We start from the raw sequence: 26,846 nt of genomic DNA, 5'->3' as shown, positions 1-26,846 counted from the left end.
TGTTTCATTTTTTGTTAAAATCAAACTAAGTTTTTGTTACCTTTATGGGGTCAAATTTGAAAAACAGGCCCAAAATCAAAAATTTAAAACACTGTTAGATTGCGCACATTAAAGAACACCAATAATAACAAAGTTTAATTTTGGACCCAAATTTGGACCAACTTTGAAAACCAAGCACAAAATCAAAATAATCTAAAACACTGTTGGATTGACCATATCAAGTAACACAAACAATTTAATTTTTGATGAAATCAAACAATGTTCAATATTGGACCCCAAATTGGACCATCTTGAATACTGTGCCCAAAATACAAAAATCTAAATACACGTTTAGATTCAGCATATCAAAAAACCCAAACCATTTTTTTTAAATCAAACAAAGCTTAATTTTGGACCCTTTGGACCTTAATGTGGACGGACTATGCCACTAATCAAAAATTTAAAAAGACGCTTTAGATTCAGCATATCAAAGAACCCCACGAATTCATTTTTTTTCAATCAAAATAAATGGGGAATGTGTCCATGGGACACAAATGATGCCCCCGCTTGCATATCATATAAAGTTATAAAGGGACATAACTGAAGAACGATAAAAGTGACGCTACCCAAATTTGTACTTGATCTGAGTTTTGTGGTAATTAGTATTGTGTATAAGTTTCATAGCATTTGGTAGCACTCCACAGTTAGGTGTGTAGTTTCGCATTTTGGCCCCTGTGGATTTTTCAAATATGAGAGCTAGTGTGCAATAAAATTCATTTTTGGATAGCTGAGGATTAAAATAGCCTTCCTATTGGGTTTATATGAACATCAAGATTATGTAATGTATGTAATATAGGCTGTTTTCTGTATGACAGTCCGTATTTGCATATCCATACCATACATTGGTCCGGCAATTATTGTAATGTTTTTTTCCAACTTTTTGTCGCACGAACTTTGTAATTAAATTTTACGAAAAAATGAGGCGAAAGACACCCATTTTTTATTTGATTATTAGGAAGATTAATGTCAACAGTTTCTAAAAAGGTATCACTCATTGGCATTGAAATTCTAGTTTGATCCAAATTTTGGGGGGATATGTGACATTTTCACCCCCCTTTTTGCAATATTTTATGGTAAATAAATGCAGAATGTTGCCATGGATACGCATAGAAGGAATTATATTTCACCCTTTTAACTTTTGAAAATCAAATCTATGGAAGATACTGATTACATACATATGCACATGTACAACACAAACAGTTAGGTTAATGTATTAGAAATCCAGGAATAGGAGATGATAAAATATTTTGTGGTTCATTTTTAATTTTATTTTCTAACTGTGGAGTGCTACCTTTGATTGATGCAAACTTAAGTTACGGAACGGAAAAGAAAAATTCAGCAAGAAAAATTCAGCAATTTTTCCATTTGTAAAGGGATATAACTCTAGAACGGTTAAAGTGACGCCACCAAAATTCAAACCTGATCTGTGTTTTATGGTAATAAGCATTTTGCATAAGTCTCATAACATTTAGTTGAGGCAAACGAAAGTTAGAGAACGGAAACCAACTTTGGGACGTACGTACGTACGGACACGGGTAAAACTGAATGCCCCCTCCGCTACGGCGGGGGCATAAAAAGATGTATTTTGGACCCTTTGGACCTTAATGTGGACCAATTTGAAGACAAGCCTCAAAATTAAAAAATCTAAATACACAATTAGATTCAGCATATCAAGGAACAACAATAATTTAATTTTTAAAGCAATCAAACAAAGTTTAATTTGTAACTATTTTGATCTGAGCGTCAGTGATGAGTCTCATGTAGACGAAACGCGCGTCTGGCGTATTAAATTATAATCCTGGTACCTTTGATAACTAATTGGACCCTTTGGACCTTAATATGGATCATTTCAAAAACAGACCCTAAAATTCGAATTCTAAATACTGTAAATTCAGAAATTATTGCGAGGTTTTTATTATTGCGAAAAATGCGACAGAGTTGTAAACGCAATAATTTAAACTCGCATTTTGAAATATTTTATATGAATTAAACATGATTTTTCTCAAAATCGTAAAAATTAAAATCGCAATTAAGGCTAAAATGACAAAATCGCAATAATAAATGCACGCAATAATTTCAGAATTTACAGATTAGATTTAAAATTGAAAATGGAAATGGGAAATGTGTCAAAGAGACAACAACCCGACCATAGAGCAGACAACAGCCGAAGGCCACCAATGGGCTTCAATGCAGCGAGAAACTCCCGCACCCGGAGGCGTCCTTCAGCTGGCCCCTAAACAAATATGTATACTAGTTCAGTGATAATGGACGTCATACTAAACTCCAAATTATACACAAGAAACTAAAATTAAAAATGATACAAGACTCACAAAGACCAGAGGCTCCTGACTTGGGACAGGCGCAAAAATGCGGCGGGGTTAAACATGTTTTTTGAGATCTCAACCCTCCCCCTATACCTCTAGCCAATGTAGAAAAAACAAACGTACAACAGTACGCACAGTAAAACTCAGTTTAAGAGAAGTCCGAGTCCGATGTCAGAATAGGAAACAAAAGAAAATAAACAAAATGACAATAATACATAAATAACAACAGACTACTAGCAGTTACTGACATGCCAGCTCCAGACCTGAATTAAACTGATTAAAAGATTATGTCTTCATCATATGAATATCAGGCACAATCCCTCCTGTTAGGGGTTTAGTATTATACCATCATACAATATATGAGAAGAACATAACCCGTGTCATGCCAACAACTGGTTTTAGAATAAATATGTTTAATTCCGATGCAAAGACCCTATAAGTGAATCAATATTAAAGCCAAAATATGCAATCTTTAATGACCTGACAACAGTATCGTAACTATATCCCTTCTTAATAAGTCTGTTTAAAGGTTTTGTTAGCTTTTGAGGTGAATACTGACATTTTTGTGCTTTGTAAAGAATATTAACATAAAAGATTGGATGTGAAATACCCGAACGTATATGATATCTGCATGTTGAGTTATATTTACGAATGATGTCCTTATACCGATGATAAAATTTAGTAAATGTTTTGACTAGTTTATGATATCGAAAACCCTGGTGTAAAAATTTTTCAGTAATACATAAATTTCTCTCGCTAAAATCTAATACGTTGTTACATACACGAGCGAAACGTACAAGTTGAGATATGTAAACACCATAAGATGGTGACAAGGGAACGTCACCATCTAAAAATGTATATAGCATATTAAAAACTCCCAAAAATGCAAGACTTTTGAATTAAACCCCATTGCTAAAGAAAAAAAAAAAATTGTATAAGAAAAAAAATTGAATCATAATTTCCTGTCGATATGCACATCTACATAGTATGTCCTTATTATCTACAAAGATTCATGAAATTCTGTTGTGTGGTTTCAGAGGAGTTGCGATGACAAACTGTTACAGAGGTATATTGAAGCAAATAAGTTAAAAGGGGCGTAACTCCTAGAAAAAAAATTGAATCATAATTTCCTGTCGATATGCACATTAACCTAGTATGTCCTTATTATCTACAAAGTTTCATGAAATTCTGTTGTGTGGTTTCAGAGGAGTTGTGATGACAAACTGTTGCAGAGGTATATTGAAGCAAATATGTTTAAAGGGGCGTAACTCCTAGAAAAAAATTGAATCGTAATTTCCCGTCGATATGCACATCTACGTAGTATGTCCTAATTATCTGAAAAGGTTTCATGAAATTCTGTTGTGTGGTTTGAGAGGAGTTGCGATGACAAAAGGTTGCAGTAGTATATTGGGCAAACAAGTTCAAAGGGGCGTAACTCCTGGAAAAAAGATTGAATCGTAATTTCCTGTCGATATGCACATCTACGGAGTATGTCCTTATTATCTACAAAGTTTCATGAAATTTTGTTGTGTGGTTTCAGAGGAGTTGAGATGACAAACTGTTGCAGTAGTACATTAAAGTAAATAAGTTCAAAGGGGCGTAACTCCTAGAAAAAAAATTGAATCGTAATTTCCTGTCGATATGCACAACTACATAGTATGTCCTTATTATCTAAAAAGGTTTCGTGAAATTATGTTGTGTGGTTTGAGAGGAGTTGCGATGACAAGACTGACGGACTGACGGACTGACGGACGGACGGACGGACGGACGGACGGACGGACAAACGGACGGACGGACGGACGGACGGGTCAAAAACATTATACCCTCAGCAACTCGTTGCGTGTGGTATAATTAGCAATTTATACAAAGTATTAGTGTTGGCCCCTTGTAACTAAACCAATAGGGTCATAACCCCTAAAATCAATCCCAATTTTATTTTATGGTATAACACCTTGTTGCACAATAAAATAGCAATAAATAGACTTAAACTCAATTTATTTTTGCAGAATCAGAAAATCCTAGTTTTTTGGCCCCTTTTCAGCCCCTTATTATTAAACGGTTTGGACCATGACCCCTAAAATCAATCCCAACTTTCCTTTTGAAGTATGGAACCTTGTAGTAAAATTTCATAGAAATCCATACTCTTATACAAAAATTAGTGCCCTGAAACATGTAAAATGCTTGTTTTTTACCCCTTTTTGGCCCTTCATTACTATACAGATACATAAAAAAAAAACCAAAAAAGTCCCAACCTTCCTATTGTGGTATGGAACCTTGTGCTTAAATTTAATAGAGAACTATACAGCTATGGTACTCAAGATATTGTCTGTGAACCAGACAAATAATTGTTTTTGTTAGGACCTTTTTGGCCCCTAATTCCTAAACAGCTACTATGATAACCACCAAATGATAAACCCAACCTTCCTATTGTGGTATGGAACCTTGTCCTAAAAATGAATAGAGATCCATACACTTACACTCAAGTTATTGCCTGCAAACCAGAAAAAGAGTTATTTTCGGCCCTTTTTCGACCACAGGCACATGTCTCAGAAATTTTTTTTCCCTATATACCTTAATTTAACACAAGGTACTTAACTCGGATTTTTGAAAAATGTCATCCGGTCGCGAAATTCCGTTATATTCCGATTTCTCGGTTGTCAGCCCCACTAACACTTGTTATGCCGTAAATCTAAATTGATTTTTCTACCCAATGGTGTATAACACGTCTACTTTTGTTGTCGGAATCATCCGTAGCAGGCCTACCGAAGTATGTCAATGGTAATTATTTCGTATACCTACACTCGATTGGAAACATACGACTCGCAGTAAAAGGTATCTTCCCACTCTCTTTATATATCTCAGTTTCCGATTGGTCGAATTTTATGGGAATGTCTAAATGTTTCTCGGAGTTATCTGATCTTATCTCATTTAATATGTAAAGTCCAGAGAGAGTCTGAATGACATTTTTGACCAGAGAAATATCTCTTATACTCAAGTTATTGTCTTAAAACCAGACAAATAATTGTTTTGGTCCCTTTCTGGCCCCTAATTACAAAACAGCTAAAACAATTACCCCCAAAATCAATCCCAACCCTCCTATTGTGGTATGAAACGTTGTGCTAAAATTTCTTACACATCCATACACTAATACTAAAGTTATAATCTTCGAACCAATTAATTTTCCATGAACCATTAAGCTGACCCTTTTTGGCCCCTAATTACAAAACCGCTAGGACAATAGCCCCCAAAAACAATCCCAACCATCCTTTAGTGGTATGGAACCTTACGCTAAAATTTCATAGAGATCCATGAACTTATACTCATGACAAGTTATTGTCTGCGAATGCGAACCAAAACGTCTTCAGACGCAGACGCAGACAACACCATAACATAATACGAACGCAAATAAATTTTCAATCGTATAAAAATCAAAATTTAACATTTATAGTCAAACGTGATAGCGGAACAAAGAGAAAAGTTTTTTTTATTCTAATAGTTCAGTTAAGAAGAACAGAAAATAAAATGCTCCGCAGGGCGCAGCTTGATACGACCGCAGAGGTCGAACCCTGAACAGTTGGGGCAAGTATGGACACAACATTCAAGCTTGATACAGCTCTGAATTTGGATTGTGATTAAATATTTGACACAGCATAGGTTTCTGACACAGAATGAATGTGGTCAAAGAACTTAAAAATTTTTAATTGGACATTCACCTATTATGGTCCAATATCCAAAATCTAAATACATGGTTGGATTCAGCATATCAAAGAACCCCAAGAATTGAATTTTTGATGAAATCAAACAAAGTTTAATTTTGGACCCTTTTGATCTCAATGTGGACAAAGTTGATAACGGGGCCCAAAAATCAAAAATCTAAATACATGGTTAGATTCAGCATATCAAAGAACCCAATATATTCAATTTTTGTTGAAATCAAACAAAGTTTAATTTTGGACCCCGATTTGGACCAACTTGAAAACTGGGCCCATAATCAAAAATCTAAATACATGTTTAGATTCAGCATATCAAAGAACCCTAAAAATTCAATTTTTGTTAAAATCAAACTAAGTTTAATTTTGGACCCTTTGGACCTTTATGTAGACCAATTTGAAAACGGAACCAAAAATTAAGAATCTAAATACACGGTTAGATTCGGCATATCAAAGAACCCCAATAATTCAATTTTTGATGAAATCAAACAAAGTTAAATTTTGGACCCTTTGGACCTCAATGTGGACCAATTTAAAAACAGGGCCCAAAATCCAAAAACTTAATACACGGTTAGATTCAGCATATTAAAGAACCCCAAGAATTCAAGAATAAAACCCCATTGAAATTGATCAAGAAATAAGCAATTTATATGAAGTATCTTCTTTTGCACAATACTGTGCAATTGAATATTTCTTGCTATTGCGCAATACTGTACAATTGACAATTTCTTGCTATTGCGCAATATTGTGCTATTGGATATTTCTTGCTATTGCGCAATACTGTGCAATTGAAGATTTCTTGCTATTGTGCAATACTGTGCAATTGAAGATTTCTTGCTATTGTGCAATACTGTGCAATTGAAAATTTCTTGCTATTGCACAATACTTATTATATAAAATTTACACATCCTGTTTGGTGTGTATCTCCTACCATATCATTATTATTTGCTTTTAAATATAAATCAGAAATAACCAACTTAAAATGGAAAATTTTAAAAGAAAAAAAAAAGGAAAAGAAAAAAAAAAATCCCCCCCCCCAAATTATTTGAACCCCCTTATGATTCATCACCCCCAAACTCAATCCCAGCCTTCCCTTTGTGGTATGGTACCTTGCAGTACAATTTCAGAGAGATCCATACACTTGAACACAAGTTATTGTCTGGAAACTAGAAAAATGCTTATTTTTGGTCCCTTTTTGGCCCCCAATCCCTAAACGTTTCGGGCAATTACCCCCAAACTCAATTCCAGCTTTCCCTTTGTGATATGGAACCTTGTAGTACAATTTCAGAAATATCCAAACACTTACAAACAAGTTATTGTCATGAAACTAGAAAAATGCTTGTTTTTTGCCCCTTTTTTTGGCCCCTAATTCCTAAAATTTTGAGGCAATTACCCCCAAAATCAATTACAGCCTTCCCTTTGTGATATGGAACCTTGTGGTACAATGTCAGAGAGATCCATACACTTACACACAAGTTATTGTCTGGAAGTTACAAAAATGCTTATTTTTGGCCCCTTTTTGGCCCCTAATTCCTTAACTGTTGGTACCATAACCCCCAAAATCAATCCCAACCTTCCTTTCGTGGTATTGAACCTTTTGGTAAAATTTCATGGAGATCTATTCACTTAAACTAAAGTTAGAGTGCGAAAACCAATGTGTCTTCGGACGACGCCAGAGACGACGACAACGACGACGACGACGCCAACGTCATACGAATATACGACCAAAAAATTTTTAATTTTTGCGGTCGTATAAAAACTATTTTATATCATTCAATACGTATACGGAACAATCTTTAAGACATTTGTAGATAAAGGACTATTTTTATGACGTCAAATGTTTAATTTTTTCCTTACCTTTAACGTGGACAGTGAATTTACATTTAATCTTATTCCCACTGAGATCTTCTGCTATATATTTGACCTTTGTGAAACCAATTGGAAACCTTTTTGGTGGTTCAATTGCGGGAACAACGGTTACAATCGGTCTTATTCCCGAGTTGTCAAGCGCAACTGGTGGCTGCCAAATAACTTCTGCACTACTGTCGTCTGCATCTGCATCTATTTCCAAGTCAGGTGGACACTTCATAATTGGAGGGCTTGTGTCTGCAAGAAGAAAGTACATGCATTCAGATGAACATAAAAGTGAATAAAATGCTTTGTAGGACGTAGCTTGATACGACCGCAGAGTTCGAACCCTGACTGACAGCTGGGTTAAGCACAGGCACAACATTCAAGCTTGATACAGCTCTGGATTTGGATTGTGACTAAATTTTTGACACAGCAGAGGTGTCTGACACAGATTGAATGTGGTCTTAAAAAAATTGAAATTCGACATTTACCTTTTATGGTCCAATATCCAAAATCTAAAATTAATACATGGTTAGATTCAGCCTATCAGAGAACCCAAAGAATTCAAAAAATTATGATGTTTGGATCCCTTTATTCCGTTTTTGAATTGGTCCACATAAAGGTCCAAAGTGTCCAATATTTAACTTTCAACAAAAAAAGAGTTATTGGGGTTCTTTGAGTGTGTATTTAGAATTTCCGTAAAAAATTTAGAACTTCTGTGACAAGTTGCATTCGATGATCGCATAAATGATAAATGAGAACAATAGAAGATTGTGAAAACAACTGGTGATCATCTGTAACACACATATACCAAAACGTTTAACCAAATCATGAGGGAGTCTTTAGAGTTTTCGCAAAAATGATTTAAACTTTACCATTTAAAACCTTTGGTTGAATAGCTCCCTAGTATTCAGTAACCCTCTTTTAGGGACCGGTCAAAATTTCTTGATGCATGGGACCGGTGCAAACTGTAATGGGACAAGCACTTTTTGCAGTGTTTACAGGAATGGGACTCAATGTTTTTTCATTATTGGCAAGCATGGGACATGAACTTTTTGAAACAATGTCTGTATATGAAAAAAAAAATATTTGATAAATCTATAACAAACAAAAATAACATCATGAACATCTAGCAATGTGAATTTAACAGTTACAACATACCAAATTCATTTTCAATATTTATTGGGGGATTGGGACCGGTGCAAAACGCAGTAGGACACACATTTTTTTAACTTAATTTTTGATAGGACTTCTACTTTTTTAGTTTTCAGCACTGATAGGACAGCAATATTGTTATGGCATATGTATGAATTTAGAAAATAGTCTATACAAATTTAATTACAACAAAATAAATAAGATTAATTGAGGAACAAACAAGTAACATATGGTGTAAATCAGCCCATCTAACTAAATTGAATATAGATCTATCAAAATTCCAGTCTTTTTGGTAGTTTGGTTCATTGCTGTGAAATTAAAGAATTAAATTAATAGGTAAAAAAAATTTGATGAAATTCAGATAGTCATCTTTAATTATTTTTATAACTTTTTCAAATCAACTTGGATTTTCATCAAACTATACAGCTATCTTAGTTATATATTGATCTTACTGAATTCCAGGTCGTTATGTAGTTTGGTGTATTGCTGTCAAATTTAAGGATTAAATTAATCTAGGTAAAAAAAGATAGAATTTGCATTTTGGACTAAATTCAGATAGTACACTTTAATTTGTTTTATAACTTTTTCAAATCAACTTGGATTTTCATCAAACTATACAGCTTTTTCAGTTATATATTGATCTTACTGAATCCCAGGTCGTTATGTAGTTTGTTGTATTGCTGTCAAATTTAAGGATTATATTAATCTATGGAAAAAAAAGATAGAATTTGCATTTTGGACTAAATTCAGATAGTACACTTTAATGTTTTTTATAACTTTTTCAAATCAACTTGGATTTTCATCAAACTATACAGCTATCTCAGTTATATACTGATCTTACTGAATCCCAGGTGGTTATGTAGTTTGGGGTATTGCTGTCAAATTTAAGGATTATATTAATCTATGGAAAAAAAAAGATAGAATTTGCATTTTGGACTAAATTCAGATAGTACACTTTAATGTTTTTTATAACTTTTTCAAATCAACTTGGATTTTCATCAAACTATACAGCTATCTCAGTTATATACTGATCTTACTGAATCCCAGGTGGTTATGTAGTTTGGGGTATTGCTGTCAAATTTAAGGATTAAATTAATCTAGTTCAAAAAAGCTAGAATTTGCAGTTCAGACTAAATTTGGATAGTTAACTTTGAATTATTTTATAACTATATTTTCAAAGCAACTTGAATTTTCATCCAAATCTACAGCTATCTTCATTATATTTTTATCTTACAAAAAAACCCAGGTTATTTGGTAATTTGGTTTATTGCTGTCAAATTTAAATATTTAAATTATAGGTTTCTATCTGAATTTTGTCAAAACTGAAAATTTTAGCCTTTTTTTACCTATTAACTAAGTCCTTAAATTTGACACAATACAATAAGATAAATATAAAATAAAGATAGCTGAAAAATTTGATGAAAATCCAAGCTGATTTGAAAAAGTTATAAAATTTTAAAAATGACACCTTTGTTTTGTTAAAACAAAAATTTAATATAATCATGATAATAGAACTTTCATAACAATCCTTGATAACCTTTTAAAAAAGGAAATGTGTTCCAAAGTTACAGTAAAAATTTATTTTAATCAAATTTAAATAAATTTTTGTCAGATTTAAAGACATGGCATACAAGAGGCACTTTAATAAGGTTTAATTAATTACATCAGTACATGTGTGTTTTACAGGTAAAAAGAAAGCCCTACTTTTCTTAAACTCGTGTATTACTTATCGAATGTAAAACAGAAAGTCACAGGACAAAAAGTCACAGACAAAAAGCCACAGGACAAAAAGTCACAATTCAGTTTTGAGATTATTTTTCTTTAACAAGAAAACACTTATTTAAAAAAAAACATTTTTGTACTTTTCTTGAACTTTAGTATATAAAGCAACTTTGTAAACAAAATTTATATAAAAAAAGTATTTATAATGATCAAATAATTGTTATGAAAACAAAATGTCAAAGTGGGTTGGTACTTAAACGGCTTCATGGTGCCAAGAAATATATCTTTTGCATGATTAAAATTTAATAAATCTTTATTTATCAAGTCTAATGAACAATTTTCTCAACTGTAAAATAAATATATGTAATAAAAAGTAAATATTTAAAGATCTTTCTCTAAAATATTCAAACAAGTGTATACATATTATTTGTGACTTTTTGTCCTATCAAATTTGTGACTTTTTGTCCTATCAAATTTGTGACTTTTTGTCCTGTGATTTTCTGTCCATTTACCTACTTATCTAGTGAATTCAAAAGGCCTTGCGATTTAAGTTTAACAGGATGTTGCAATTTTGAATGAATGTTATTTAGAATTTAATACTCTCTGGTAGGTGTGATCTTTTTGCCCCAAGCAGGAGGTATTGCTTTATACTTCACCACTTTAATCAGAAGGACAATTTTAATAATTTCTTTAATGTTTGATCCCTTTTTGATATATTCATATAATATATATCAACATGTCGAGACTAGTCAAGTAAAATGTGAGCACAAAATCTGGTCTTTTCAGACTGAGCAGTTTGTGGTGTAGATAATGAACAAATCCAAAGTGATGAAGAAGATGACCTTGTAATAAGAGCCTATGACAGTTCTGACAGTGATAATGACAATGATGATAATAATACTAAATGATGAATACCGTAGAAGTCAGTGGCGGATCCAGAGGGGGGCGTAGAGGGCGTACGCCCCCCCCTTTTGCTTGCACTTTTTTTTTTTTTTTTTTTTTGTAAAATGATTTATCAGACTAGACTTCGTGAACTTTGCCATTTCCCGTGTATTTAATTTTTATGCGACAATTCTTTACTTATAAAGATATTTTTCGCTAGTATTTAGTGTAATATATTATTGATTATGTCAAAGTCATGTGATTCTCTACGGTGGAGCTGACCAGTTCGTCGAAAAAAACGTCACTCAGTCAGTTTGAAATTCAAATCACAGTAACACATTGCTTAGGCTGAGGATGACAAGCACGACGCCTTCAAAGCGACAAAGTATTGAGCAAGAACGTATTGAATTCTATTTCACAATTCCACCCAACAGAAAGTAATACTCTATTACACTCTCATGACAAAAAAAGTTCCACAGCAATATTATATTTACCTACGAAAACATGTTTAACCCCACACGCCCCAGCCCATTAATAACATTGCTGAATAGTGATCCCCAGTCAGTAAGCTATAGATATAGATTTAAAGTCTAAGGTACGGACCATTTGATCTGAGGGGGCAGTCTGAGATTTTTAAGAGAAAAAATTCTGACCCTGATTTTTGCCTTAAACAAAAATTCTGGCCGTATCTGGATTGAAAACAATAATCTTGTCCACTTTTTTGCTATTAGAAAAAAATATTTTCAACAGAATTATTTAGCATTAAATGAACATGATGAATAAAAAACGGGCGTAATTTTTTTTTGGGGGGGTTAAATTGCATGTGAATCCCATATCTGACCGGAATGTCTGTTTCGCCGAACTGATATACTGAATACTTTTTCAAGGCCCGACTGCAACCTTCCTGCTGGGTGTGGCCTATATGTCTCCATGTGTCGACCGTCATTCACAACTTCATTGTCATTTCCGACTAATTCGTAGCCTTTGGTTGATTTGGAACCCCTCACTTCCTTTGTTGGGTAAAACATTTCAACCAAACATTTGGATGAAAATTGCTTGTTTGTCTTTCTTCGTGTCGGTCGTATTGTAAAATTCATTGAATAGCCATATATCTTGTTTACAACAAGAAATCTGTGAGGTTATGCTAACTAACCATACAACAAACGATAATTTTCCATGTCCATTTTTTACTGACAAATCCCACATCAAATATATTAATTAGTACATAGCTTTGGATCCATCCAATCATTTCATAATAGACAATTGGTGGAGAGAATACGGCACCAAAAATGTCCAACCCCTACACTTTAACTATAAAATGCATTTTACACTTATTTTATGTTTTTTAGCCATAAAAAAAGGTCAAAAAATTTTTTTCGCCTCGCTCCGCTCAACTTTATTACTACGCCCCCCTTTCCAAAATCCTGGATCCGCCCCTGGTAGTAGTAGTGGCAGTGAAAGTGAAAGTGAAATTGAAAAGGAATCTTATTTGCCTTCTTCAATTAAGGAGGAGATCATTTAAAATTCCAGACAAATTCAAAGACTACTAGATGTGGTATGATTGCCAATGAGACAACTCTCCACAAGAGACCAAATGACACAGAATTTAACAACTATAGTCTGTTTGATTTATGTCATAGAATAGATAGGACATATACTTATTTAGTAGATATTTCATATAGGACAGAAACTTTTTTGGTATATTCAGAGCTTTTTTTAAGGGAGAAATATGAATTGCACCGGTCCCAACCCCCAATAAACATTGACCAGTCCCTTAAAGAAATCCTTAAAGAACAGTGAAGGCAACAAAAAAAAAACTTTGGAACAGAATAAACATGAAAAAATACTTTGATATAAAATTAAAAAAATATGTAAAAATTTGATTAGATATTTTACATGTATAACTGTTTAACAAATGTAAAAAAAAAAACGAATTCATGGATAGTGTTTCTGCACAAAAAAGCATGATTGTCAAATATAATTCTGTCCTCCCATAAAGCCGAATTACCTACCCACTGTTAATTTAGAATAGTCAGATTCTAAATTAAGCAGCAATTTTTTTGAAAAAATGTATTCTACCATACACTTCATACATGTTAATTGTTTAATATTGCATGTATCATTTATTATAGTCAATACCATATTGTCATCTGTTTGGGCTCCTGTGTTGGCAATAAAATATGCTTATGTATTGTTTTGTTTACTTTATAACAGCAATATAGATACAGTTCACACATAGTAGCATTATTTTTCAGCTATCCAAATACATTGTAGCATGAAATGTAGCCACATGCAACTCTGATCATGTTTTTTGTGTTTTAACATGGGACACACACTTTTTTACTAGGTAAAGTGCATGGGACAAGCATATTTTTATTCTGCCAGTAACCATGGGATCAAGAGAATTATTTCAGACAATTTTCTTTTTGCACCGGTCCCATGCATCAAGAAATTTTGACCGGTCCCTTAAAGGATAGACAACGCATGCTACGGAGTGCTGCAAGTGCTGCTGGAATCTTGTTACATAGAACTTTAACGTTCAAAAACATTTAATTTGTATTAATGTAAATATCACAAATGTATGTGTATTTTAAATAGTATATGTGTGAAAGATTACACTCAATTCCATCTCAGTGGTTGGCGAGTGTTTTAAATGTCAAGGTCTCGTGTACAAGGAAAAAAGTAAAAGTAACACAATTAATTTCATTTTCAGACGAACAAATTAATATTATAAATTTCTTGGACAAGTAGAAATATACCTTCACAATGAGTCATTTCTCTGTGTGCTGACGGAACCCACATTCCATCTGGTGTACATTGCTTAATAGGAGGACCAACAACAGAGTATCCATGGTAACATGATATCTGACACGTAGTTCCGAATTGGACGTCATCTTTAGTACAAGCTGAAGGGTAAACTTTTCCATCTTTTATAAAGGGCAAAGGTCTGCATGTTATTTCTGTAAATAATAAGAAAAAGACAACAGTACAATTGTAACACGCAAGACTTAAATTGGCAATACATACACATGTAAAATTTTATTTATTTTTCTCCATATATATATATATAATACCTCTGCATCTGGTATTGATACCGGTCCAAGCAGCGATGGCAAGACATTCTCTCTTCCTCGAACCCACTAATTTATATCCAGTATCACAGGTAAAACGACATACTGTCGAAAATGAAAACCCATCTTTATCACAAATCATGTTTCCATTTTTTGGTCTAGGTAGAGCTGGGCAGGTTTTCACTGAAATGGAAGAATTTATGTCAACTTCAAGCATAAAACCGCGTCAATTGTTCTATTTATTATGAAACAAAATTAAACAAATCATTAAAGCACAAAGCTACCCTCTTACAATAATGAAAAGTATTTATTCATTTCTATTTAATACTTACTTATACACTCTGTTTGTCTACCACTCCATGATCCTCCTTCTTGACAAATTCTCAGACTGCTGCCTTTTAGATAATAACCAGGCTTACACCGGATACCACACGCAGCATTGAAAACGTTGTCGCATTTATCATTTACAAAATATCCATTCTTTGGAGCACTTAACGCTGGACACCGCATCGCTGTAAAATGTCAGGGGAGATTATTTGTTCAAAACAGTATCGTCTCAAAAATAAAACCAAATATTTTGCGAGTGAAATCTACAAAAATGATCATTTATGTATTTATTTATTATAATTTTATTTATTATATCGAAATAAGAAGATGTGGTATGAGTGCCAATGAGACAACTATCCATCCAAGTCAAAATTTATAAAAGTAAACCATTATAGGTCAAAGTACGGTCTTCAACACGGAGCCTTGGCTCACACCGAACAGTAAGCTATAAAGGGCCCCAAAAATTACTAGTGTAAAACCATTCAAACGGGAAAACCAACGGTCTAATCTATATAAAAAACGAGAAACGAGAAACACTTATGAACCACATCAACAAACGACAACTACTGAACATCAGATTCCTGACTTAGGACAGGTGCAAACAAATGTAGCGGGTTTAAACGTTTTAATGGTACCAAACCTTCACCCTTTTCTGAAACAATAGTGTAACATTACAACATAGAAAGACACACTATAAAATATCAACTGAAATAGCTTAACTCAATCAAAGGACATATTAACATCAGTGAACATACACTGAACAAATAAATTTGACCTATGATACAATGTAAATACAAAATAATTATTTTTACTCAAACATCCTCTCCTTTGGCCTTGGTGGACATGTGTCTCATTGGCAATTATACTCCCCTTTTTTGTCTCGCCTTGACGGAGTCAAAAAACGAGACATAGATATGCTGTTTCCGGCGTCGGCGGAGGCGGCGGCAACAATGTATTAGTTTGTGATTAGGTCTAGTTTATGGTGAACCACTAGTGGTAGGTCAATGATATTTGGTATGCAGCTGTATTAGCATTGGCACATCTCATTTCCATGGAAATTATTTGGCCCTGCCCCCTCAGTCATGGTCTATTGACTTTGAAACTTTTGCTTAGTTTACATGTATTAGTTTGCTATTAGGTCAGTTTATGGGGAACCATTAGTGGTTGGTTAATGATATTTGATATGCAGTTGTTTAAGCATTGGCATATCTCATTTCCATGGAGATTATTTGGCTCCGCCCCCTCAGTCATGGTCTATTGACTTTGGAACTTTTGCTTAGTTAAATGTATTAGTTTGTGGTAAAGTTAGTTTATGGGGGATCATTAGTTGTAGGTCATGCAGTTGCATGTATAAGCATTGGCATATCTCATTTCCATGGAGATTATTTGGCTCCGCCCCCTCGTCATGGTCTATCGACTTTGAAACGTTTGCTTAGTTTGTATTAGTTTGTGAATTGGGCAGTTCAAGGGGAACTATTATTGGTAGTGCAATGTTAATTGGTATGCAGTTGTATACGCATTCGCACATCTCATTTCCATGGAGAATATTTGGCACCGTCCCCTCAATCATGGTATATTGCCTTTGAAACTTTTGCTTAGTTTACATGCATTAGTTTGTGATTAGATCAGTTTAAGATGAACCGCTGATATTTGACATGCAAATTAATGGCATTGGCAAGTCTTGTTTCAATAGAGATTATTTAGCCCAACCCCCTCAGCATGGTTCATTAATCTGAAACTTTTACATAGTTTACAAGTTAATGTTTGTGTTTAGTTTTGTTTAAAGGGAACAACTTAATTATGCTAATTCAATGGTATTTGTTATGCAGTTGTATTAGCAATGGCACATCTCTTTTCTATGGAATTTTTTTGGCCCTGCCCCCTTAGTCATGGTTTATTGACTTTGAAACTTTTGCTTAGTTTAATGTATTAGTTTGTGATTAGGTCAGTGTATGGGGAACCACTAGTGGTAGGTCAATGATATTTGGTATGCAGCTGTATTAGCATTGGCAAATCTCATTTCCATGGAAATTATTTGGCTCCACCCCTTCAGTCATGGTCTAATGACTTTGAAACTTTTGCTTAGTTTACATGTATTAGTTTGTGATTAGGTCAGTTTATGGGGAACCATTAGTGGTTGGTCAATGATATTTGGTATGCAGTTGTATAAGCATTAGCATATCTCATTTCCATGGAGATTATTTGGCTCCGCCCCCATCAGTCATGGTCTATTGACTTTGAAACTTTTGCTTAGTTAAATGTATTAGTTTTTGATTAGGTCAATTAATGGGGAACCACTAGTGGTAGGTCATGCAGTTGTATAAGCATTGGCATATCTCATTTCCAAGGAGATCATTTAGTTTCGTCCCCTCGAGCTCAGTCATGGTCTGTTAACTTTGAAACGTTTGCTTAGTTTACATGTATTAGTTTGTGATTAGGTCAGTTCAAGGGGAACCATTAGTGGTAGGCCTATGTTAATTGGTATGCAGTTGTATAAGCATTCGCACATCTCATTTCCATAGAGAATATTTGGCCCCGTTCCCTCAGTCATGGTATATTGGCTTTGAAACTTTTGCTTAATTTAAATGCATTAGTTTGTGATTAGAACAGTTTAAGATGAACCGCTGATATTTGGTATGCAAATAAATGGCATTGGCAAGTCTCGTTTCAATGGAGATTATATAGCCCAACCCCCTCAGCATGGTTCATTGACTTTGAAACTTTTACATAGTTTACAAGTTAATGCTTGTGTTTAGGTTTGTTTAAAGGGAACAACTTAGTTATGCTAATTCAATGGTATTTGGTATGTAGTTGTATTAGCATTGGCACATCTCATTTCTATGGAGATTTTTAGCCATGTACCTTCAGTCATGGTTTATTGACTTTGAATAATTGCATAATTTAAATGTAAAGTATTGCTATGTTAATTTCAACATTTGCATTATAAAAGTTACAAAAGGCGAGACATATCTCTGTGTTACCAGTTTATTTATATGATATGTCTATAATTAGCAAGTGCAAACTTGTAATCTGATCCAGAATTCTGATTAAACTATTATGAGGTCTTTGATAACTTCGACTAATGATTTATTGCAAATAGTACTAGAAAAATAAATGTGGATAGTGTCCACATGTGGACACAGATGATGCCCCCGCTTGCATATCATATAATTATAAAGGGACATAACTGAAGTAAAAAGTGACGCTACCCAAATTTGAACTTGATCTGAGTTTTGTGGTAATAAGCATTGTGTGTAAGTCTCATAACATTTGGTTGAGGCTAACTTAAGTAGAGAACAGAAACTAAAAATTCAGCAATTTTTCTATTTGTAAACACGCATATAACTCTAGAACGGTTATGTATAAGTTTTATAACATTTGGTTGAGACAAACTAAAAAATTCAGCAATTTTTATGTTTATAAAGGGAAATAACTCAAGAATGGTAAACGTGTCGCCACCAAATTTCGTACTTAATCTGTATTATTATAAGGGGACGAAGTCCCCTATTACAGTAGAAAAATCAATAAAAAAAAAAAAAAAAAAAAAATCGGGAAAATTTCCCGAAATTTTCATTGTACTAATGAACTCAAAATCGTTAACTTTTTTTTGTAACTTTTTTTAATTCCCGCATTTGCGCAGAAATCTACTTCCTTCTTCCGGTCTCGTTTGTCATGAGACTTTGAGTGAAATATATATTTATCAGTCCAGTAAAATATAGGAAGGAACACAATAACAATTTCATTTCTAATTATTCTTTGATATGAAAAAAACGTTACCTGATGATAGCGTTTCTTTGTTTACATTGAACATGACGTCATAATTAAAATAACGTCACATATAAAATCCCTAACAACAGAACCAAAATCGGAAACGTTACGGTATTTCCGTTTCTTTTTTAACAGATTTAGAACTTAAAATATGTTTGAATTAAAAAAAAATAATTTATATAGACTTCGTCCCCTTTCACAGGTAATGCCTGCCTCATATTAGGATTAAACACATTTTTTCTAGAGGTTATTGATGTGTAAACCGGGGCGATTAACTCACAAACTGAATAAAAGTCCGAAGGACTTTTATGTTAAGTTTGTGAGTAAGAGCCCCGGTTTACACATCAATAACCTCTAGAAAAAATGTGTTTAATCCTTATAATTCTTCAGTCAAACATTCGCGATTTTTAGTTAAGATTTTTTGTTTGATGGCTACTACCATCAAATGCACATGTCGTAACTAAGGAGTTAGTCGCCATATTGAATTTCTAATATCCGTAAATGATGTTCGATAAATGCAACAGAATCTAAAAAGAAATAGCAACTACCTCAAAAACTGTATTTTAATGAGATATTATCCGAATTTGAAGCGTACAAGTAACGAAATAATCTTTCGCTTGAAAGTTTTCATTTGTATGACGTCGTGTTTTGCCATGACGTAAATGCGCTAAATCATTCATGAAATTTCGCGGAATTTTTCATGAATTTTAATTTTATGCATTTTCAGAGCTTTAATGCAATATTTTTTTTGGTTACATATGCATTAAAATACAAAAAAAACTGTTATGTTTTTGTTTTTCAATCTCAATTTGCTGAAAATCCCGGACTCCCTGCATATGCATGTGTATCGCGCATGGATAGATGGTACGGAAGTAGTTTCGGAAACATGGTTTATCGAAGTGTAAACCAAGGTAAAAAATTCTAATTAACCAATCCGTTTCAAGTATTTATAGATATGCAAATCATATAAGAATTATGTAGTAATAAGCATTGTGTATAAGTTTCATAACATTTGCTTGAGGCAAACTAAAGTTAGAAAACGGAAACAAAAAAATTGTACTTGATCTTGGTTTTGTGAAAATGAATATTGTGTATAGGTTTCATAATGTTTGGTTGGGACAAACTTAAGTTACAGAATGGAAACTAAAAAATTTGCAATCTTTCGATTTTTAAAGGGGCATAACTCAATAATGGTTAAAGTGACACTACCCATATTCAACTTGACCTGTGTTTTATCAGTGGAAGTCAAAATTAAACATTGCATTGTATAAAGCATTGATTGTAGTTGATTCAACTATAATCATGGACAAAGGAAGATAACTCCAATTTTAATAAAATGCTCCGCAGGGCGCAGCTTGATACGACCGCAGAGGTCGAACCCTGAACAGTTGGGGGAAGTATGGACACAACATTCAAGCTTGATACAGCTTTGGATTTGGATTGTGATTAAATATTTGACACAGCATAGGTTTCTAACACAGATTGAATGTGGTCTAAGAACTTAAAAATTTTAAATTGGACATTCACCTATTATGGTCCAATATCCAAAATCTAAATACATGGTTAGATTCAGCGTATCAAAGAACCCCAAGAATTCAATTTTTGATGAAATCAAACAAAGTTTAATTTTGGACCCTTTTGACCTCAATGTGGACAAAGTTGATAACGGGGCCCAAAAATCAAAAATCTAAATACATGGTTAGATTCAGCATATCAAAGAACCCCATATATTCAATTTTTGTTGAAATCAAACAAAGTTTAATTTTGGACCCCGATTTGGACCAACTTGAAAACTAGGCCCATAATCAAAAATCTAAATACATGATTAGATTCAGCATATCAAAGAACCCTAAGAATTCGATTTTTGTTAAAATCAAACTAAGTTTAATTTTGGACCCTTTGGACCTTAATGTAGACCAATTTGAAAACGGAACCAAAAATTAAGAATCTAAATACACGGTTAGATTCGGCATATCAAAGAACCCCAATAATTCAATTTTTGATGAAATCAAACAAAGTTTAATTTTGGACCCTTTTGACCTCAATGTGGACAAAGTTGATAACGGGGCCCAAAAATCAAAAATCTAAATACATGGTTAGATTCAGCATATCAAAGAACCCCATATATTCAATTTTTGTTGAAATCAAACAAAGTTTAATTTTGGACCCCGATTTGGACCAACTTGAAAACTGGGCCCATAATCAAAAATCTAAATACATGTTTAGATTCAGCATATCAAAGAACCCTAAGAATTCAATTTTTGTTAAAATCAAACTAAGTTTAATTTTGGACCCTTTGGACCTTAATGTAGACCAATTTGAAAACGGAACCAAAAATTAAGAATCTAAATACACGGTTAGATTCGGCATATCAAAGAACCCCAATAATTCAATTTTTGATGAAATCAAACAAAGTTTAATTTTGGACCCTTTTGACCTCAATGTGGACAAAGTTGATAACGGGGCCCAAAAATCAAAAATCTAAATACATGGTTAGATTCAGCATATCAAAGAACCCCATATATTCAATTTTTGTTGAAATCAAACAAAGTTTAATTTTGGACCCCGATTTGGACCAACTTGAAAACTGGGCCCATAATCAAAAATCTAAATACATGTTTAGATTCAGCATATCAAAGAACCCTAAGAATTCAATTTTTGTTAAAATCAAACTAAGTTTAATTTTGGACCCTTTGGACCTTAATGTAGACCAATTTGAAAACAGAACCAAAATTTAAGAATCTAAATACACAGTTAGATTCGGCATATCAAAGAACGCCAATAATTCAATTTTTGATGAAATCAAACAAAGTTTAATTTTGGACCCTTTGGACCTCAATGTGGACCAATTTAAAAACAGGGCCCAAAATCCAAAAACTAAATACACGGTTAGATTCAGCATATTAAAGAACCCCATGAAATCAAGAATAAAACCCCATTGAAATTGGTCAAGAAATAAGCAATTTATAGGAAGTATCTTCTTTTGCACAATCCTGTGCTATTAAATATTTCTTGCTATTGCGCAATACTGTACAATTGACAATTTCTTGCTATTGCGCAATATTGTGCTATTGGATATTTCTTGCTATTTCGCAATACTGTGCAATTGAAGATTTCTTGCTATTGCGCAATACTGTGCAATTGAAGATTTCTTGCTATTGTGCAATACTGTGCAATTGAAAATTTCTTGCTATTGCACAATACTTATTACAAATGTATATAATAATTTACACATCCTGTTTGGTGTGTATCTCCTACCATATCATTATTATTTGATTTTAAATATAAATCAGAAATATCCTACTTAAAATGGAAAATTTTAAAAGAAACAAAAAAGGAAAAAAAGAAAAAAAGGAAAAAAAAATAAATCCCCCCCAAAATTTTTTGAACCCCCATTATGATTCATCACCCCCAAACTCAATCCCAGCCTTCCCTTTGTGGTATGGTACCTTGCAGTACAATTTCAGAGAGATCCATACACTTGAACACAAGTTATTGTCTGGAAACTAGAAAAAAATGTGTTTTTTGGCCCCTTTTTGGCCCCAAATTCCTAAACGTTTAGGGCAATTACCCCCAAACTCAAACCCAGCTTTCCCTTTGTGATATGGAACCTTGTAGTACAATTTCAGAAAGATCCATACACTTACACACAAGTTATTGTCATGAAACTAGAAAAATGCTTGTTTTTTGCCCCTTTTTTGGCCCCTAATTCCTAAAATTTGGAGGCAATTACCCCCAAAATCAATCCCAGCATTCCTTTAGTGATATGGAACCTTGTGGTACAATGTCAGAGAGATCCATACACTAACACACAAGTTATGTCTGGAAGTTACAAAAATGCTTATTTTTGGCCCCTTTTTGGCCCCTAATTCCTTTACTGTTATTACCATAACCCCCAAAATCAATCCCAACCTTCCTTTTGTGGTATTGAACCTTGTGGTAAAATTTCATAAAGATCCATTCACTTAAACTAAAGTTAGAGTGCGAAAACCAATGTGTCTTCGGACGACGCCGGACGACGACGACGACGACGACGACGACGACGCCGGACGACGACGACGCCAACGTCATACCAATATACGACCACAAAAATTTTTTTGCGGTCGTATAAAAATTACTTGATATTTAGAAGAAAATGAAAAATTTGCAATTTTTCCATTTATAAAGGGACATAAATCTAGAACGGTTAAAGTGACGCCACCAAAATTCAAACGTGATCTGTGTTTTGTGGTAATAAGCATTGTGTATAAGTTTCATAACATTGGGTTGAGGCAAACTTAAGTTAGAGAACGGAAACCAATTTTGGGATGTACGGACGGACGCTACGGCGGGGGCATAAAAATAATAGTACAATACATTCTTGTCTTTTGCGTGATTATCAAAGCATTGTAAGCAATCTGTCTGGTAATTACTGCTGGATAATCTGATCTTCATTAAAAAATAATGGAGGCACGCATAAAGTATCGCATACATTAATTGCCTTTAAACCCACCTACACATCCAGTGTTATTAAAATCTCTAAATCCCTTCTTGCAGGCACATTGTGTAACATCAACAGCTCCTTTAAAAGTAGTGTGGTTTTCATCAGGGCATCTGGTACACGTACTGACGTCTCCAGGACATGGTCGAGTTTTGTATGTTCCTGGTGGACATGCTGGAAGGATACAACAATAGAAATTGTCTGGTGACCATTAAGCTATTATTGAATTTTAATAACGAGAGTAAAATTTTCACAATCTTACAATTTATGCAGTTTGTCTTCTTCAATGATTTATTGTATAATCGCCAAAACAGAATACTAAAAAATCAACTGACTTCTTCAACATTAGCATTTAAAAACTTTATTGTAGATAAAAATGTTGATATTTGGATATAGAACTTATATTAATAAGTGTTTACATCTTCGTCATTTGGTCTCTAGTGGACAGTTGTCTCATTGGCAATCATAGCACATCTTCTTATTTTTAAATAATTTAACTGAGACCTAAAATCTTAACTAATTAATCTTTAAAGAGCTAGACTGTTCATGCTACCTACAAGTTAGATAGACATATGATGCAGTTTATCTGGAAGTTGAAAAGCAAAAATCAGGTACTATGTGATCTGATTTAGTTTTATATCTAAAGGAGATCGGTTCGAGGGAATTTTTAAGAAAGACTTACGTTTGCATGATTCTTTAAGACCGGTGCCATAGTAACCTGGTCCACAAATACATTCATATGTTCCTGTATATGTCCCACATTTACAGGTTGCCTTCTTATCACAACAATCAAATCCTTCAAAACATAGCCCACTGCACTTATCTTCTGGCTGTACAATAAAGTCACCGCGACCTAAATCTAAATGAAAAGTTAAACCAAGTAGTTTTTAGATTGTTTGTAGTAGAAACCTTATCAGGAACTTTCTATGACCATTATTCAAACATTCAAATAATATACCTCAACTAAGATAACTATGTTATAATTATCCCAGACCTTAATAACTATAGTTATATTGCTGCAGTCGCATAGTCTACTTTCTATATGACAATACTAGTATACATTATTGTACATAGATAAACAGTTCTCAATTTTAAAATGTTTATAACTACCTTCGTGTAAAGCTCTTCTTGCCAACGATTCGAATTCTTCAAAACTATCAAGAATGAAACTCGTTTCATTTTTTGGTTCAGATGACATGTCCCATAATTCATCTCTGTTGCCGTTGGCAATGCCCACTGTAAATATCTTGACTCCACTTTCTCTGATTCTTCTTGCATGAGGTCTAGGATCACCGCCATTTGAAAATCCATCTGTTATGAGAAAAATGGCCTTGCTCGCATCTTGTCTAGCAGACTTTAGGACTTTCTAAAATTTAAATATAAAATAAAAATGGTCCAAATGTGTCAAAATAAGAACTGTTCCTGTAAGATATGTCATCTATTGAGTAATAAATAGAGGTTATGTTGAATCAGATGAATAATTATATTTTGTTTATTATACATCATCTCTTTTTTGATTTTTACATTTTGTAAATGTTATCAAAAGCTCTTCTTAGAGAGTGTACATGTGACCCTTTGAGCGTTCAGCGTAACATTTATCGCTCAGTCTTAGAAATTTTACTATAAAAGGATAGCACGAATTACCAAAAAAACAACAGTACACAAAACTCACAGAAAACTGAGCAACAAAAACCGGGATAGTCTCAGGTGCTCCTTATATATAATATATTGAAAAAATCAAATACTTTAAATTTGTTGTTTATTATTCAATAAAATCTTGTTTAGCAAGTTTATTTCTCTAAACAAGTGCCTTCACCAAGCCCATGAATCTAATCTGTAAGTTGATATCCCAAGTTATTTTCCCAGTAAATTAAGACTTTCTCGTTTTAAACCATGCCGTTTGTTGAACAATGATCTACTCGATTTTTACGTGGAAACTCTTTTACGTTCATTTTGTACAATGTATCTATGGTTTTTCTATGTAAGTCCTCAATTTTTTAACTAAAAAATCATTCTTTAAATAAATAAAAAAATTATAAATTCCGGCCTTATCACTTAGTTATTCATCAACGATATGTTATATGGTTTGTAAGAAATTGTTGAGTTAATTGGCACATATTGAAGTAATCTTAGTCAATTACTCTGAAGATAAGATTACAATGTTGACAGATGAGAAGCATGTTTTCAAGATCTCGCGATTAGAAAAAAAATTATATGTTTGAGATTCTCTCGTGCAATTTTATAAGATAGAAATCAGTTTAATGACACAAGTAGATTTTAATTTTGTTTTGTGGCTTTCCACAAGACAAATTGATATAAACAAACTCTCGATCGAATGCTGAGGTAAATATGGAGATGATGTGCAAGGTTTTAATCCCTTCACTAGACGTTAAATATACACAAGAAAAACTCAAGTCTTTATTTTGTCAGGAAAATGACTAAACAGTTAAATTTAACGATAGAAGTAATTTGTTAATTATATTGCCTATTAAAAGGGTGAATATTGCACATTAATAAGTGACATCTGACATCTGCATAGTTATGGTGGTATACAATTTGTGTCTTTTAGGATGCTCAAACTTTTCCTTGTTGTCTAACCAAAATAAATAAGTCATTTGTAAATTGAAGACAGATTTGTGTCAAGTTCAGAATGAACCATAGAGATTAGGTATATAACCCGTTATCGTCTATCTGCATTTCAAAAACAAAAATCAAGCCCCCCTTAACCATCCTACAAAAACTGCTTGTCTGAGCTGCTCGTACTTACCTTGGCTTCACGGAATGCACCTAGGGTGTAAGTACCGCCTCCTTTATATCTGATATTAGGTAAATCATCATCAATTAAGGTGCACTTGTGCTTTTCCTGCGTCTGTGGTGTTATATAATCTATCTGTCTAAGTACAAACCTCTTTGAGGAAAACGTTATCACAGCTATCTTTGTGTGATTATTGTCTACTACAAAATCAGCTAATAGTTTCCGAACAAATTTTAATTCATTTCCAAAATTACTTTTTCCTACACTAGCCGAACTATCGACCAAGAAAATGAGATCAACTTTCGTTTCTGATGTTTCTCGCAGCAGATGTATATGTTTCTTCAACGCGGATCCTAACACTTCCACTTTGTCCTTCGAAGTTTGGTCAACGACTTTGTGTGAAGGTCTCAACTCTAAAAATCTAGTTTCATGGTCATATGAATGCCCATAACTAACTGTCCGGTGGAATAATAAAATAAACAGAAGAAAACGACATTGGTTTATGAATTCCCAGTTCATGTCTGTAAACTCTATTAGAAATGGACTTAATCAATCAACAATTTGTTTTGATAACAGGGAAATCTGATCTCTATAAACACATTGACGTCACTTTCCCACTGACAATGTTGAAGTTTTTGCGATTTTTAACCCATTATTTAATACCTATTAAAATTCACATATAATTCTCTTCAAATCTTAGACATAAATTTGTACTTTCCACTTTCAATAAAAACTCGTAAACAAAGTTAATCTTATTTTCTG

At 33.4% G+C, this 26,846-nt stretch overlaps 1 protein-coding gene across 1 annotated transcript in view; it reads right to left on the bottom strand.

The window, feature by feature from the left end:
* The window catches only part of LOC127731021 (sushi, von Willebrand factor type A, EGF and pentraxin domain-containing protein 1-like), a 92,098-nt gene extending 65,452 nt beyond the window's left edge, over positions 1–26,646 (bottom strand). Inside the window, exons 1-8 of the mRNA XM_052239765.1 lie at positions 26,097–26,646; positions 24,440–24,695; positions 24,012–24,188; positions 23,342–23,503; positions 15,087–15,266; positions 14,758–14,937; positions 14,443–14,643; positions 7,931–8,179 (exon numbers count right to left, since the gene is read on the bottom strand). Coding sequence (XP_052095725.1) covers positions 7,931–8,179; positions 14,443–14,643; positions 14,758–14,937; positions 15,087–15,266; positions 23,342–23,503; positions 24,012–24,188; positions 24,440–24,695; positions 26,097–26,603 — 1,912 coding nt within the window. The 5' untranslated portion in view covers positions 26,604–26,646. The remainder of the gene's footprint in view (positions 1–7,930; positions 8,180–14,442; positions 14,644–14,757; positions 14,938–15,086; positions 15,267–23,341; positions 23,504–24,011; positions 24,189–24,439; positions 24,696–26,096) is intronic.
* Positions 26,647–26,846: the final 200 nt, after the last annotated feature.

This window comes from Mytilus californianus, unplaced genomic scaffold, assembly GCF_021869535.1.
Source record: "Mytilus californianus isolate M0D057914Y unplaced genomic scaffold, xbMytCali1.0.p SCAF_1, whole genome shotgun sequence".
Taxonomy (NCBI): Eukaryota; Metazoa; Mollusca; class Bivalvia; order Mytilida; family Mytilidae; genus Mytilus; species Mytilus californianus.
Note: the sequence above shows the minus strand (reverse complement) of the source record. Positions and strands in the feature narration are given on the sequence as shown.